Source organism: Musca autumnalis, unplaced genomic scaffold (genome assembly GCF_047663935.1).
Source record: "Musca autumnalis isolate F117 unplaced genomic scaffold, ASM4766393v1 scaffold_3, whole genome shotgun sequence".
In the NCBI taxonomy this organism is placed as follows: domain Eukaryota; kingdom Metazoa; phylum Arthropoda; class Insecta; order Diptera; family Muscidae; genus Musca; species Musca autumnalis.
In genome coordinates, this window is record NW_027411866.1 from 136,512,734 (window position 1) to 136,528,195 (window position 15,462).

The 15,462-nt window shown below is 39.0% G+C and overlaps 1 protein-coding gene across 2 annotated transcripts in view; it reads right to left on the reverse strand.

Annotated features, from left to right (window-relative positions):
* AdamTS-B (ADAM metallopeptidase with thrombospondin type 1 motif B) overlaps positions 1-15,462 on the reverse strand; it is a 174,300-nt gene that overhangs the window by 83,809 nt on the left and 75,029 nt on the right. For both annotated transcript variants that reach the window (XR_012411506.1, XM_073974524.1), the window contains exons 3-4: positions 13,054-13,264; positions 12,826-12,985 (exon numbers count right to left, since the gene is read on the reverse strand). Coding sequence is in view for 1 of the 2 variants with exons in the window: in XM_073974524.1 (XP_073830625.1) it covers positions 12,826-12,985; positions 13,054-13,264 (371 nt within the window). In the remaining variant the exon portion in view is untranslated. The remainder of the gene's footprint in view (positions 1-12,825; positions 12,986-13,053; positions 13,265-15,462) is intronic.

Below are 15,462 nucleotides of genomic sequence, written 5' to 3' on the forward strand. Positions count from 1 at the left end.
TATACATAAAATCAACAAAAAAACCTTTAATATATCTTTACGTAACAATACACAAAATTTGCAATTTTTTATGAACCACTATGACAACAGTAAAGTTTTTTCAGGAGCAGGTCCATATTTCTTGAGCAAACAGCCCGAAATTTGCCCCTATGACACCGTGTGTAGTAGTTGGAGCGCAAGATAACTCTCGGACGGCTCTGCCGATTCGGTCTAAAATTTGGCTTTCGTGATATTTTGTCCAAACTTACTTTAAGTTCGAAGATAAGCCATATCTGATCACTCCTTCAGGTACCTCCCCCACAAAATTTCAAAAATGTTCGGAAAATTTGTGCGCACGATAACACTTGAAGGGAGTGACCAATTTGGTCCATACTTTACACATCCTAATATATCTACCAGATATAGATCAGATTCGAAAATGAACTATATTTGTCCACTCCTTTGGGTACCTCCCACACAAAATTTCGGATAAGTTCACTTTAAGACTTGCTCTAGAATCACTTTAATTACGACGGTAAAAGTTTTTTAGATGCAAGTCCGTACTTCTTGAGAAAACAGCCCGAAAGGTGTAAAAACCACCTATGGCACCATATGTAGTTGCTGGAGAGCACGATAACTCTCGAAGTGATCAACCGATTTGGTCTTTGTCATATTTTGCCCAAACTTAGTTTCAGTTCGAAGATGGGCAATACTTGTTCACAACTTCCGGTACAAACTGTTTTTTTCCAAATGGAATTGTAAAGGAAATATGGGTTTTAAAATATATATTCTTGATCAGTTTAGTTGTTGTTGTTTATTCGACCTTTTTGGTTTTATTGATCAGGGTAAAATTCTAAGTGTATATACTCGTATGTATGTCCGTCTGTTTATTTGCCCGTCCGTTCTTCCGCCTGTTGAAATCAAGATATAGCTAGCAATTTTTAAGATAGAGCTTTGTAATTTGGTATACAGGTTTCTATTACTTCTAGGATGTTTGGTATTGCAAATGGGCTATATCGGTCCACGTTTTGATTTGGCTCCCATAGAACGGTACCACCCAATTTTCGATATTTTTAAGTTTCTAGCCAATATCACACCGAAATGGCCCAAATTTGGTATTTTGTCTTCGTTGTGGGTATAAAACTTTACCCCAGAAATTCGTCGGTACAAGTCCACGCCTTCATGTAGCCCCCTTTGTACAGATTTTCGGTATTTTGAAGGTCGTGGCCAAAATAAAACACAGAAATGGCTGAAATTTGGTATTTAGTCTTCTTTGGGGGTATAACTTTCCCCCAGAAATTTGTCGGTACAGGTCCACGTCTTTATAGCCCCCATAGAAAGGTACCTCCCGATTTTCGCTATTTTGAAGGTTGTGGCCACCGAAAGGGCTAAAATTTGGTATTAAGTCTTCGTTGCGGGTATTCAGCTAACCTACATCCGCCCCCACCCCCCGGAATTTGGCTGTCTTCGACCTTCATATAGCCCCCAAAGAACGGTACCTCCCGATTTTCGGTGTTTTGAAGTACTTGGCCTCAATATTCCACCGAAATGGCTGAAATTTGTTATTTAGTATTCGTTGGGGTATTCAACTTTCCCCCCCTAAGTTTTACGGTATAGGTCCACGCCTTTATATAGCCCCCATAGAACGGTACCTCCCAATATTCGGTATTTTGAAGGTTATGGCCTCAATATTCCACCGAAATGGCTGAAATTTGGTATTTAGTATTCGTTGGGGATATTCTTGACTAGTTGTTGTTGTAACAGCATAGAAACCCACGTAGAAGCATAGGTTTGATGCTGGGTTGGCAGCCGCTGGCAGAAACACTATGGTTTCGGGTCAATCCGGTACGAAAGAAACCGCTGCCGTGAGAGTGGGCGCGATATCTATCGAAAATATATGACTCCTAAAATAAGATCCACTTCCATAATGGACTACGTCAGTTTATTCCTTCAAGTACCTCCTGCGCAACACTTGAACTGAACTTCAATTCTAGTCCACATTTTTGTCGACAAGTTCAAATGTCCGGTTACCTCTCGTTTTACCTCCTCCAAATCCTTCAAAATTTTAATAAAAAGTCTTGGTGGTCTTCTACCAAAAGAGCTTCTAGTCCTCTCCGGGTTTCGATTAAAAAATCTATCTCTAAGAAATCCTACTACCCTCCATGAGGTTTTCCTTCTATGTATAAGAAGGTCCCATGTTTTATTTGTTTGCCTTTTGGTGCATTTTTTTCTTTATAGCCGTTAATATTCAACTGTATTTGAAATCAAATGCAACTTCGAAGACTTTAAGAACCTTATCAATAGCTTTAACATATTGTTGAAATCCATCAATTAATAGTTAATAATTACAATTATGACAGCAATTTAATTAATTGGTAATGAAAATTTCCAAACATGTACTTTATTCCTAACACAAATGATAATAATTATTAATTAATGGACATTTCTATGAATTGATTGTATCAATTAAAATTAATTTACAATACACATCATCTGATGGGGAAATACATTTGAGAGCGAAAGCAAAAAATCATAAAAAATAATTCTATTAAGTAATAACAAATTAAAGACAGACACTACGGCTGAAACGCGTCAGAGTAATAATTCATCCAATAACAGAGAGCGGAGGGTCACTAGATGCAAGTATTGGTGTGTTGGAATGAGGAGGAGTATGCGTGTTTTCTTTCTACGTCACTCCACCCAAAGTCCCAAGAGATAATAGACGTTGTTATGACTTTATCCCCATATCCGTTCTGACCTCACTTAATCATAAGTATTTTGTCCTCAAGTTGCTAATTAATACAAAATATCTAAACAAAACAAAAAACTACATACATATATAAAATGTTAAACGGTGTCATAAAATGTGTTTATGACTTTAATGACAAATAATCGTTGCTTCCGTTAATGTGAGAAACATTAAAACAACAACAACTGGCGTTTTGTATGCCCCTTCACAATAACGGCTAACAAATAAATGATGTATGGAGAGATCAATCAGGAGGGCAGAGAAGGTGGCGTGGCTGGGTGACTACATGAATGGCATAAATGTTGAGGTAGTACCACTACCTGGTAGTGTCGGCCCAATATCTATATGGCTGGTTAACTGGCTGGCAATATATGGCGCCACATCAAGCAAGTACTTGCAATTTTTTTTTTGCTTTGGCTGAAACCGCCACACCATGCCAATCTCCATAGTGGCAACAAAAATATCAACAACCAAGAAGGACAGATAAACAATATAGACTGGTGAATGTAATCGGGAACATTGCAAAGGCATGCATGCAGAGCCATATCCCCACATGTACGAATATGTAGGAGACTCAACACTCACGCTTTTCATGCATACATTAACTGGATAATGGATTTTTCATGGCATGCAACAAACATGACAGGCAACAAAGCGCTTGAGAAAGGCATGGAGACGACCAGACAGATGGATAGACGCAGAGAGAGACAGGGAGGGGTGCATAGGAAGACTGACAGACAAGTTTATTGTTATAGACCATAGACAGGCAATTATCTAGCGGAACAGAGGCAATGTTTGGCCCGTGGCAAGCTATCAAATGTTTACACATTGTAATATCAATTTGCAGCAACAACATCGCAGTCGAAAGAGTGGGAGTAGGGAAAAGGAATGGGAGAGAGAAAATGTATTATTTTGTGGAATATTTTTAAAACAAATAAAGAAGGATTAAATAGCAAAAGTTTTTAACGTTTGCGGAGGAGGTACTTGAAATAGCAAAAGTTTTTAACGTTTGCCGAGGAGGTACTTGAAATAATCGACTGACACAGTCCATTTTGAAATGTTTGGAAGTTGTTGTTGTAACAGTATATATATGTTTGTATGTTCCTTTTCCTGATTGATCTGACTCTGGGTCAATCTCCAGTTCTAGGAATGTGACTGTTTCAATGATATGTAGCCACAGATCTTACTTACAGAACATTTGTTCCATAAGCCGAACTAATAACATATCTTCAATTCTCTATGTTTGTTGCTTCGCTTTTTGGAGTACCGTCTTTCCATCTCTTTTTCCACTTGTTCGCTCCATCGAAGCCTTGGCCTGCCAGTTCTGCGTGTACCGCCATATGGCCGGTATTTAAACGCATTCTTAGTGGGTTCATCATCGCTCATTCTTATGATATGCCCTAGCCTATACGGATGTCGTGGTATAGCAGATACAGATCGTGGTTCATACGACGTCGATACGACGCAGATTGGCCCGTAGATCTTTCGAAGAATTTTTCTCTCAAACACACCAAGCACTGCCTTACCTGCTTGCGCAATTACCCAGGCTTCGGAACCATACATTAGCACAGGTAGTATCAGTGTTTTCTAAAGCGTTGTTATTATGTCTTTGTGCATTTGTATGTAACATGCAGAAGGAAACGAAATAGACCCATATTTCACTTTGGGGATATACATACTCGTATAATCACTTTCTCAGTCGATTTATGCATGTCCGTCCGTCCGTCTGTCCATCTATTTTTGTTCGCAACGTACAGGTCGCATTTTTTGTCCAATTCAGCTGAAAATTGGGGAATATGATTTTTTTTAGCCATAGGAAAAACGCTATTGCTTTTGGTGAAAATAGGTTCAGATTTCGATATAGCTTCCATATATATTTTCGGCCGATTTTAGATATTTGCTGCACCAAACACGCTATATACGTCCGATTTTTATGACACTGAATTCGGCCTTAAAATGTATGTGCCAAATTTGATTGAAATCGGTTCAGATTTGGATATAGCTTCCATATATATTTTCGTCCTATTTTACGTATTTGCTGCACAAAACACGCTATATATATCCCGATTTCGATGAAATTTGGAATGTGTGACTGAATTCGATCTAGGAATCGAAATCGGTTCAGATTTGGATATAGCTTCCATATATATTTTGCGCCCGATTTCACGTATTTGCTGCTCCAAACAACGTATATAGCGTCCGATTTGAATGTGTTACTGAATTTGATAAAATTAGGAATGTGTGACGGAATTTGGCCTAAAAATAATTGTACCATATTATATCGAAATCAGTTCAGATTTATATACATATATCTGCAATATATATTTTACGTATTCACAGTGGTGTAGGGTATCATAAAGTCGGCCCCGCCCAACTTTGATCCTTTCCTTACTGGTTTTTGTTTGACGAGATGTGGCCTTGTTTTTAAACTGTTTACTTAAGTAAAAGTAGCATTTGTTGGCCAACACATTCCTTCTCTTTATTTCACAACTGATGTCGTTAGTTGTGTTTACGGAGGTGCCGAGGTAGACGAAGTCTTTTACTACCTCAAATTATAGGAACCAACGTAAACAGTTGGTCCGATCTCTATGGACGCTTTGCGCGTCGACACCATCAACTTAGTCTTCCCGCCGTTTACCGCCAGACCCACTTTAGCAGATTCTCCTTCGACCTTCATAAGGGTATCTGTTACCTCTTTTACTGATCTTCCCATGATGTCTATATCATCAGCATAAGCAAGTAACATGTGGCTATTGGTGTATATTGTGCCACTTCTTTTGACATTTGCCTCTCGTATAACCTTTTCCAGCAGGATGTTGAACAGGTCACACGAAAGGCTGTCTCGTTGTCTGAAACCTCCTTCGGTACTGAATTGTTCGGAGAGGTTCTTTCCTATTTTAACTAAGGACCTAGTATCAGTTAAGGTCATCTTACAATGCCAAATGAGCTTTGCGGGTATACCAAATTCAGACATGGCTGGGAAACCCTTTGGGCGTATGGGGCTGTCGAAGGCTGCCTTATAACACTGTGAACACAAATTTTGGGGCAGAGATAATTCCTTTTGGGAATGAAAGTCCTTAGTGAGTATATTAAGAATCTCGAAGGACAGATCCGCCGTGAGTCGAACTTCCGTGTTATGGCGTGATGTATAAAACGACCACGAAAACGCGACAAAATCGATTAGTTGTCAATGAGAGCCGTACCTAAAAATTTCTGAGCGACATTTTTGCAGAACATTTCCGAGTTGAAAAACGTCATATTGTGGTACTTTTATAGCGGCTCTTAAAATAAAGGACGAAAAGGACATTGAAGGAAGCGAGTTAGAAGATCCAAGTGCTCTAGGAATATAATCCTCATTCGATTTGACTGAAGACATGTCAGCTCAAAAATAAGCTAAAGCAACAGTGAACAAAGATATAACGCTAATTCCTGATGGCTTACAGGGTCTCTAGCAAAAATTTAATCACGCCATTACGCGGATGTTCGACTCACGGCGGATCTGTCCTTCGCGTTTTTTAATATACTCACCAAGGCCTTTCTTCCCCAAGAGGAATTTTCCGTGACTTTCCCACAGACTTTCACCTCCATTTTGTTGTACAGTGTAAGACAAAAAGGTGGTAGATGTCGATCTGCATCTTTTGGGTCTTCTCCAGGATTTACCGCAGGGTAAATATCTGGTCAATGGTGGACTCCTTTCTTGTGGACGGGACACAGGATACTCAGCTTCGAATCGTCGGGTACGCGTTCTTCCTGCCAGATGGTGTTAACTAGCTGATGCATACACCTTATCAGCGTGTCGCCTCCGGATTTGAACAGCTCGGCTGGTAGGCCATCGGCTCCTGCTGCCTTATTATTCTTCAGTCGGTTTATTGTAGACTTTACCTCATCTTGGCTGGGCGGTATACATTCAATACCATCTTCTGGGATTGGATCTGTGATATCTTCGTCGTCTTCGCTACAGTTTACGAAAATGCTCTCTCCATATCCTGAGCACACTATCTGTATCAGTTAACAAATTACCTTGCTGGTCTCTGCAGGAGGATGTGCCTGTATGTGCCAGCCATCAGTTTGATGTTTTACTCTTTGGTAGAACTTTCGGACTTCATTCTGGCTCCTGTACATCTCTATTTTTTCACACTATCGCTTTTCCATTTCTCTCTCTCTTTCCTGTGCAAAAGACGTTTCTCCTCTCCCCTTTTCTCGCGATACCTCTCTCGTGCGCTACGCGTTGCTACTGATTGTCGAGTAGCCCTATATGCCGCATTTTTCTCTTCGGTAGCAGCACTACACTCCTGGTGATACAATGGATTCCTTGGTAGATTCTTGGATCCAAGTATGGATTTTGCAGCTGTTTGCATGGAATGGGCAATAGTTTGCCATTGTGCTGATATGTTATCGGGACGAGGAGTGCTTTGATTAAGCCAGTGGGGCCAGTTGTGTGGAATATGCTGTGCCTATGTGTTGTGATTGCAGCTTACCGATGTCTATTTTTGTGTTGTGTCTGTTCGAACTTTATTCGCTACGTTTAACCGGGTACGTGCCTTTGCTGCAACAAGGTAGTAGTCCGAGTCTATGTTTGCTCCTCGGAACGAACGTACATCCATGAATGTCTCCCATCTATCACAACGTAATCAATTTGATGTCTTGTTTTCTTAAACGGAGGCAGCCAGGTGCCCTTATGAATGTCGAGATGCCTAAATGCGGTGCTGCTAACTACCATTCTTTTTTGCCGCAGCAAAGTCAATCAGCCTCATTCCGTTCTCAGATGTTTCACTGTGGAGACTAAATTTCCCGACTGTTGGGCCAAAGATATTCTCCTTTCCAATTTTGGAATTAAAATCGCCTAGAATAATTTTATTGTCATGGGCAAGACAACGGTCTTATGTTTCTTCTAAGCGTTCATAGAATATATCTTTGGTCTGTTCGTCTTTGTCTTCGGTTGGAGCATGAGCGCAGATAAAGCTAATGTTGAAGAATTTTGCTTTTATCCGTATTATAGCAAGTCTTTCATTCACTGGTGTGAAGACCTGTGGACACTGGTGGAGACCAGATGTTTTAGCTTCCAAATAACTACAAATCGGCAGCCAAACTCATGCTTTGTGTCACGGCAGCTATAAAACAGTGTGTCACCTTTAGTAATGTCGGCATTGTAATTTTCAAGTACATCTGCCAATGCGTAAACTGCACGTTCTCTATAAAGAGTGCGAACATTCCAGGTGCAGATTCGCAGATCATGGTCCTTAAAACGTTTCGGGGGTCGTCAACTTTAGAGCATCCCTGTTCTTTGGTATTCTTGCGGTTACGAAGTTTTTCGGCAAATCACACACACACGACCAGAACGCCAAGAAATAACGGACAAGAGAGAGCAAATGTTTTGATTTGTTGTTGTTCTGTAGCTTGCGAGCATGCAAACTTACTAACACACTGTCAGAAATTGGCAATGTTTTTAATACATTTAGAGGTGTTTGTTTTTCCTTTCTTTCATTTCACAGATCTACTGGAGTTAATTGATTGGGTTCGACAGGGCAGCGGGTCTGTGTCGCATGCTGCGCAGATGTTTAGCACGGTGCCATCGATCCTTGTCCTAAAGGAATTCAGATGGCTGCACCATCCCGAGCGCAGTTTAACCTAAACTACTCTGCTTTGTTGTGGCAGCTGAAGCTCCCCAGCTACGATAGATGAGGGATGTTCTAGTCTTCTTTATATAGGGGTTCTCTATTGTAAAGTTGGTTCTCCCTTTCTAGATCAGGAATATACCTCCTAATATGCCTGGGTGTTGGGGTGCTATCCACCATATAGTGAATAGGGTGGCTCTTACGGTAACCCCGGAGAATGTACTGCAACGAAACCATGCCATTGTGTTGATGTACTGAAAGAATCTTTGTCTCATCATGTCGATTGTCCACTGAAGATAGTGAAGTTCTCAGGGCGGCGTTCTGACAGGTTTGAATATTTGTCTATTGCGTTGCAATTATATTTGCGGACCAAACTAGCACCGCATAGCTAACCGCAGACCGACCTATCACGTTATTCACAGAAAAAAAAATCCGGCGATAAAAAAATTGTCATATTGACGAAATTCGACAAAATTATTTGATCACAAAGTGAAAGTACAACAGATTAAATATTTTACATATTGATTAAATATTTTTTTTTATATTGAACTGATAAAATATTTCACATATTGTAATATGTATCAAAATATTCCAAATTTTTTATGAGCATTCAGTGGTTGTTAGAAAAGCTACCAATAAACATTAGGGTTATAACTTTTTTGCAATTTTTGCAAATATCAATACCAATTTCGCTTCTGGTTTTGTATTAAAAAAAAAACAACAAAATAATTTTAAATATGAACATTTTTTATCCATTGAAAAAAATTTATTCAACAATTTTTTCCATCAAGAAAATATTTTTTTGTTTTATCAAGCACAATGTGGAATATTTTGATAAATATTTTTGTCAATATGTGAAATATTTTATCAGTTGCATTTTTGCTTTGTGATCAAATAATTTTATCGAATTTTGTCAATATGAAAATTTTTTTATCGCTGGAAAATCTATAAATTTTTGATTGAATCTTTGAATTTTTTTATCAAATAACTAAATTTTTTTCTGTTTATGTGATCAACAAGGTTTCTTTATCTACACCCCAAGGGCTAGGCAAGGGACTTGAGACCCTTGTTCTTACATATCAGCTTGTCGAAGATAGCTGTGGCATGCGTGGACGACATGAACATGCTGTTGAATGTGACCTCTAGAATTTTGGAATTGTTTGTGGTCCGAATTCTGCTACCATCGACCACTATATTCAACTCTGTTCTCACCTCTACCGTCCATGTGGTGAACAGAATGGCCGTAGATTTAGTGGCGGATATTGCCATAATCCTCGCGCAGATAAAGTATAAGATCGTATAATCATCCGCATACGTTACGATCACTATGCAGTCAGGAGGGGGCGGAATACAGGAGAGGTAGAGGTTAAACAGTTCCGTTGATATCACAGGGAACACCCTGTTTCACTCTACGGGGCTTGCACTTGTTATTCGCGAATTCCAAGTATGACTGGCGACGGCACATGTAATTGAGTATTCAACGTTTCAAGCATGAGCGGAGAGTTGTCTGCTCGATCACACAACTTGCTCTAGTTGAGTTCTCGACTAATATGTGTGAAGATGTCGGACATCGCTGTTGTCGTGCTGTACTGTTTACGGACCACATTCTGATCATTGGCGACTGGATAGCTATTTTTGACGCTGGGGAGGACTTAAGCCTCAAGGGTATTTGATAGGGGCAACAAAAACAAAAATCGTTCTGTAAGATTCAAAATTGCGGGCAGCCTTGTCTAACTTAAGTAGCGGGACCACCCTACCCATTTTCCAGACTTCGGGAATGATGTTGGTGGCTAGCGACAGGTTGAAAACTTATGTGAGATACTTGACTCCTGCCACATCCAGCTGTTTCAGCATTACCATGAGGATTCCATCAGGGATGATCTAGCGTTCCTGATGACATTCGCAACATCACCCATTGTAAATTGTGGTGATTCATCCTCGGCAGGAAGAGATCTAATGCGACGTAGTACTCTTGTGTTCGCCCTGTCACTCCCAGGGTGCTTGACAAACTGTCGAATGATTCTTCGGATCAGTCAGCGTCTTACTTCTTACTTAATTCTTTCCAGGGTTCGAGAGTGACTAAACGTTTCCCTCAATTCACTTATTCCTGCTTCAATGTTTTGCTATGTTGGCCATTAAGAACCGTTTCTACAGTGTTCGTATATTCTAGAAAGTTGTTTATTGAGATCTAAGGAACATTTTACTTGCTGGTTGTTTGCTTCAATTTTGATCGATTTGATATCTGCAGACTAAAATCCGGGGGAAAAAAATATAATGGAAATTGGACCTTGACGATTTTGAACTTGAAGAATGGATTTTATGTGTTCACAATTATTATTCTTTAGGACGAGAGCTTCAACTTTGCCTCCACGAGTAATCCCAAATTTCAAGAGGTTTAGAAGATATGTGCCTGACAAAAAGTTGAAGTGAAAAGGGAAAAACGCTGGGACAGGTGTCTTCTTATTATATTCTTATCTTCTATCACGCTGTGGTGTCAGAATGTAGTTAATAAACCATTACTCAAAAATTGACACACAGTGTAATTAACGAAATTGTTCGGTAAGTTAACAACCAAAATTAAGCCATCGCTAAGTTCTACCAATAGCAACAGTGTTGTCAACTTCTGTTGATAATTTTTATACCCTACACCACTATGTGGGGAGGGTATTATAAGTTGGTTTTGGCCAAAAAGTTTGTAACGCATCGAAATAATGATCGTAGACCCATACTTATATATATCAAAATGAATGTCTCGACGAGCTGAGTCGATCTGGCTATGTGTGTCCGTCCGTCAGTCCGTCCGTCCGTGTGTCCATCTAAACCTTGTAATCACGCTACAGGTCGCAATTTTGATCGGAACGTCACGAAATTTTGGGTGTTGATGGGGGTCCCGGAGCGGAAGAAGCCTATTGATTTTGGTGATGGTCGGATAATATTTAGGGATCGGAATGGGCAAAAAACTTATGTGGATAAAAAGACAACGTTTTTTCCAAAGCGAATATCTCAGCTTCTATAAGGGGTATACCAAAAGGAAAACCTGACAATGAAAGTAGAAAATATCACCTTTCTAATGATGTAAAGCAGGTTCTTGTAAGTGACCAAACAACGAAGATATCACAATAGTCGCAAATAAACCCCAAATTTTCATGTTTGTGATTTTAGTTATAATGACGAATATCACAGCTTTGGCTGGGGACTTTCCAAAAGCAAAGCCTGACTATGAAAGTAGAAGATTCCACCTTTACAATGATGCAAACTAGGTCGGCGTAGGTGACCAAATAGCGGAGATATCACAATAGTCGGCAATTCATCCCATTTTTCCATTTTTTGGAAATCACGCTACAGGCATCAATTTTGATCGGATCGTCACGAAATTTCGAGGGTTAATGAGGGTCTCACAGAGGAAGAATCCTATTGATTTTGATGATGGTCGGATAATATTTAGGGGTCGGAATGAGCAAAAACTTTATTTGGAGAAAAAGTCAACATTTTATTCCAAAGCAAATATCTCAACGTCTATAAGGGGTCTATAAAAAGCAAAACCTGGCAATGAAAGTATAAAATATCACCTTTACAACAATGTAACGTAGGATGTCGTAGGTGGTCTAACAACGAAGATATCGCAATAGTCGCTAATAAAACCCAACTTCTCATTTTTGCGATTTTAATAATAATGACGGATATCACACCTTTGGTTAGGGACCTTCTAAAAGCAAAGCCTGACTAAGAAAGTAGAAAATCCCATCTTTGAAATTATGCAAAGTAGGTTGGCGTAGGTAGTCAAATAAAAGAGATATCGCAACAGTCGTTAATGCATCCTTTTTTCCACTTTTTCTGCAATCACACTACAGGTCGGAATTTTGATCGGATCATCACGAAATTTTCTCACACATAGTAGAAGCATATTGATGTTGGTGATGTCGACAGTAGTCAAATATAAAATTAAATATTAATTATTTTGGTTCAGTTCGCCTTAAGTCATTTGGTATAAAAGCCAGATAGGTAAAAACGTTCGTATCTCCATAAAAGAAATGTTTTCGAGTGAAAAGATTATTCACAGAGGTAGTGGTGTAGGGTATCACATAGTCGGCCCCGTGCCGACTATAGCCTTTTCTCACTTGTTATTCATAAGTTTGCGTTTAAATTTTGCCGATTTTTGTCGGTAACAGAAAAAATGGGTTACAGAATTCCACTACAGAAACCAGTATTTTTTCGATTTAAGAACAGCGTCCATAAATACAATGAATCTGAACATGGGCAACACTTTTTGAACGGTATTTATAATGTGTAACGTATTTAAATTTTTTATTTTTGCGAACTGCATCAACAATAAACGTTAATTTTTTAAGATTCTTAAATGAGGCTTTTAGGAAAAATCTTAAAAATCCAATATTATTGAGAACAATATTGGATTTTTTATTACCAAAAATTTTGTGGAATTAAAGAAAAGTTTTGCAGAATTATTATGCGAAAACTACTTACCAACCCATTGCATGCCGATAGAGCCACCCTCGATTCTGGTTGATCCTTAATGCGGCCATGATAATGACAATTGGTATGTTTTTGTAAACGTTTGCGGGTACGTAAATCTCGCCGGTGTCTTTCCACAATTAAGTGGGGTGTCATGAAATAGCTGTGGGGCCTGCAAATCAAATTAAAATTAGTCTCTTCCATGTTCGTTCATTTCACGATTTTGTTCCTTGAGCTTACTCTAATTCCAAGTGCAGCGTTTCATTTTGAATATCCAAATGATAGTGGACTTCTGGCTCCAAATTCGAATCATCTATGCTGCGACGTTTACGATTGTGCTTGTAATGTTGTCCATGATGATGTTGCAGATTGTGAGAGAGAAATTCTCCATCTTTATTGACTTTACGTGGTATTATCAATTCTCCAGATTTCAGTTCGTCCGAATGAAGGCCTGGAAACAAAGATAAATTCATTCATTACTAATCTAACATAAATAATGTGGGTTTTACAAATACCAACACAAAAACATCAATGCACACACACATATAGACTCTGGCACAAATTGAGTTGTTTGAATTTGATGTCCGTAAAATTTCAACGAATCCGTATAATTAAAATAAACTACTTCTATGAACATCCCATAAATCACACCATATGCTCATGAAAAGAACCACCACTGATCGATGCTGTCGATAAAACGTTAGCTGCTGGCTCATGTGTTATTTTGTTTTCTGTTGCATGCACAATTTTAAATTTAAATTAATATAATTATATACCTCTAACGTGATTAAGGTGGCATTTTGTTACGTAATAACAAACTTGAAAGTCATGCAAAAAACTCATTCATCTAAATTTTGGTAAATAGCCGTAAGGCACAAAACAACCAGACGTTGTAGACAAGAAATAATATCAATATTTGGCATAAATGAGTATTAAATGCCCTATCAGAACAATTGAGATTGAATAACTAAAATCAGGCCCTTTGCAGACTTAAGTTAATCTCCAAGTTTCTGAGAGCAATGACAAGCCTTATACATAGAATTGAACTGGCCAAGATAACTTTAGTTGGGCTAACGATATATTTATTCTATAGCCGGTCAAGAAGTAGAATAAGTTAAACAATTACCGAAAAACTTCATCACCAACACGGAGTACTACGACACGTATGCGTAACGTACATTAAAAGCGGACATACGCCTAGTAGTATAATCAAGTAAATTAGTTATACCCGCAGCATTTAGGGTAACGAAGATATGTACACTGTGATACGAAAACAAGTAAAAAAGTATCAGTCAGCTTTGCTGACAGAGATATACCCTCAGCCTCTGTATATTGAAAAATTTTTACCTAAAAAACGTTTGTGTTTAGGGGGTTTTAAAATATATGGATGTATGAACCGACAGAATGTTGATTAGGATTAAAGATCAACAAATGTTGGGAGGAGATACTTAAAGGAATGCATCGACATTGACAATTATGGAAGTGGATCTCCAGCCACTATATATGGTGACATAGGGGGTTTTACACCCTTCGGGCTGTTTGCTCAAGAAGTATGGACTTGCTCCTGAAAAAAATTTTACCATCGTAATTGAGGCAGTGAATGTAAGTTGCTTCAACAAAAATCAAAGTGATTCGATTGTAGGTCTTAAAGTGAACTTATCCGAAATTTTCTGTGGGAGGTACTGGATGGAGTGGGCAAATATAGTCAATATTTGAACCTGATCTATATCTGGTAGATATGTTAGGATGTGTAAAGTATGGACCAATTTGGCCACTCCCTTCAAGAGTTACCGTACGAACAATTTTTCCGAACATTTTTGAACTTTTGTGGGAGAGGTACCTGAAGGAGTGGACCGATATGGCTTATCTTCGAACTTAAGCTACGTTTGGACCAAATCTTACTATGACCGAATTTTTGACCGAATCGGCAGATCCATTCGAGAGTTACCTTGCGCTCCAACCACCTCACACGGTGTCATAGGGTTTTTTTGCAACTTTGGGGCTATTTTCTCAGAAAGTGTGGACTTGCCCCTGATGAAACATGTGCCGTCGTATGGAGGGCAGTGAATACAAGTTTCTAAAACAAAAATCAAAGCGATTCGACAGCAGGTCCTAAACTGAACTTATCCCAAATTTTGTGTGGGAGGTACCCGAAGGAGTGGACCGATTGAGTCCATATTAGAAACTCATCTAAGACGGGTAGACATTTCACGATTTGCAAAGTATGGACCAAATAGGTTACTTCCTTCAAGAGTTATCGTACGTACAAATTTTCCGAACATTTTCGAACTTTTGTGGGGGATGTACCGGAAGGAGTGGACCGATATAACCCATCTTCGAATTTAAACTAAGTTTGGACAAAATATTACGAAAGCCAAATTTTGGATCGAATCGATTGATCCGTTCGAGAGTTATGGTGCGCTCCAGCCAGCCAGACAGACAGACGGACATTGCTCAATCGACTCCAAATTGTCTAAAACAATTCATCCAAACATACTTGGGGTCTAAAACCATTATTTCGATGCCCGTATGAAAGTGTATATACCCTCGTTAGCATAAATGCCGAGGGTATAAAAAAGAACGAAACACAATACATACATCTGACGCCTATAGGGGTTTTATACCCTACACCACACTGTGGTAAGGGGT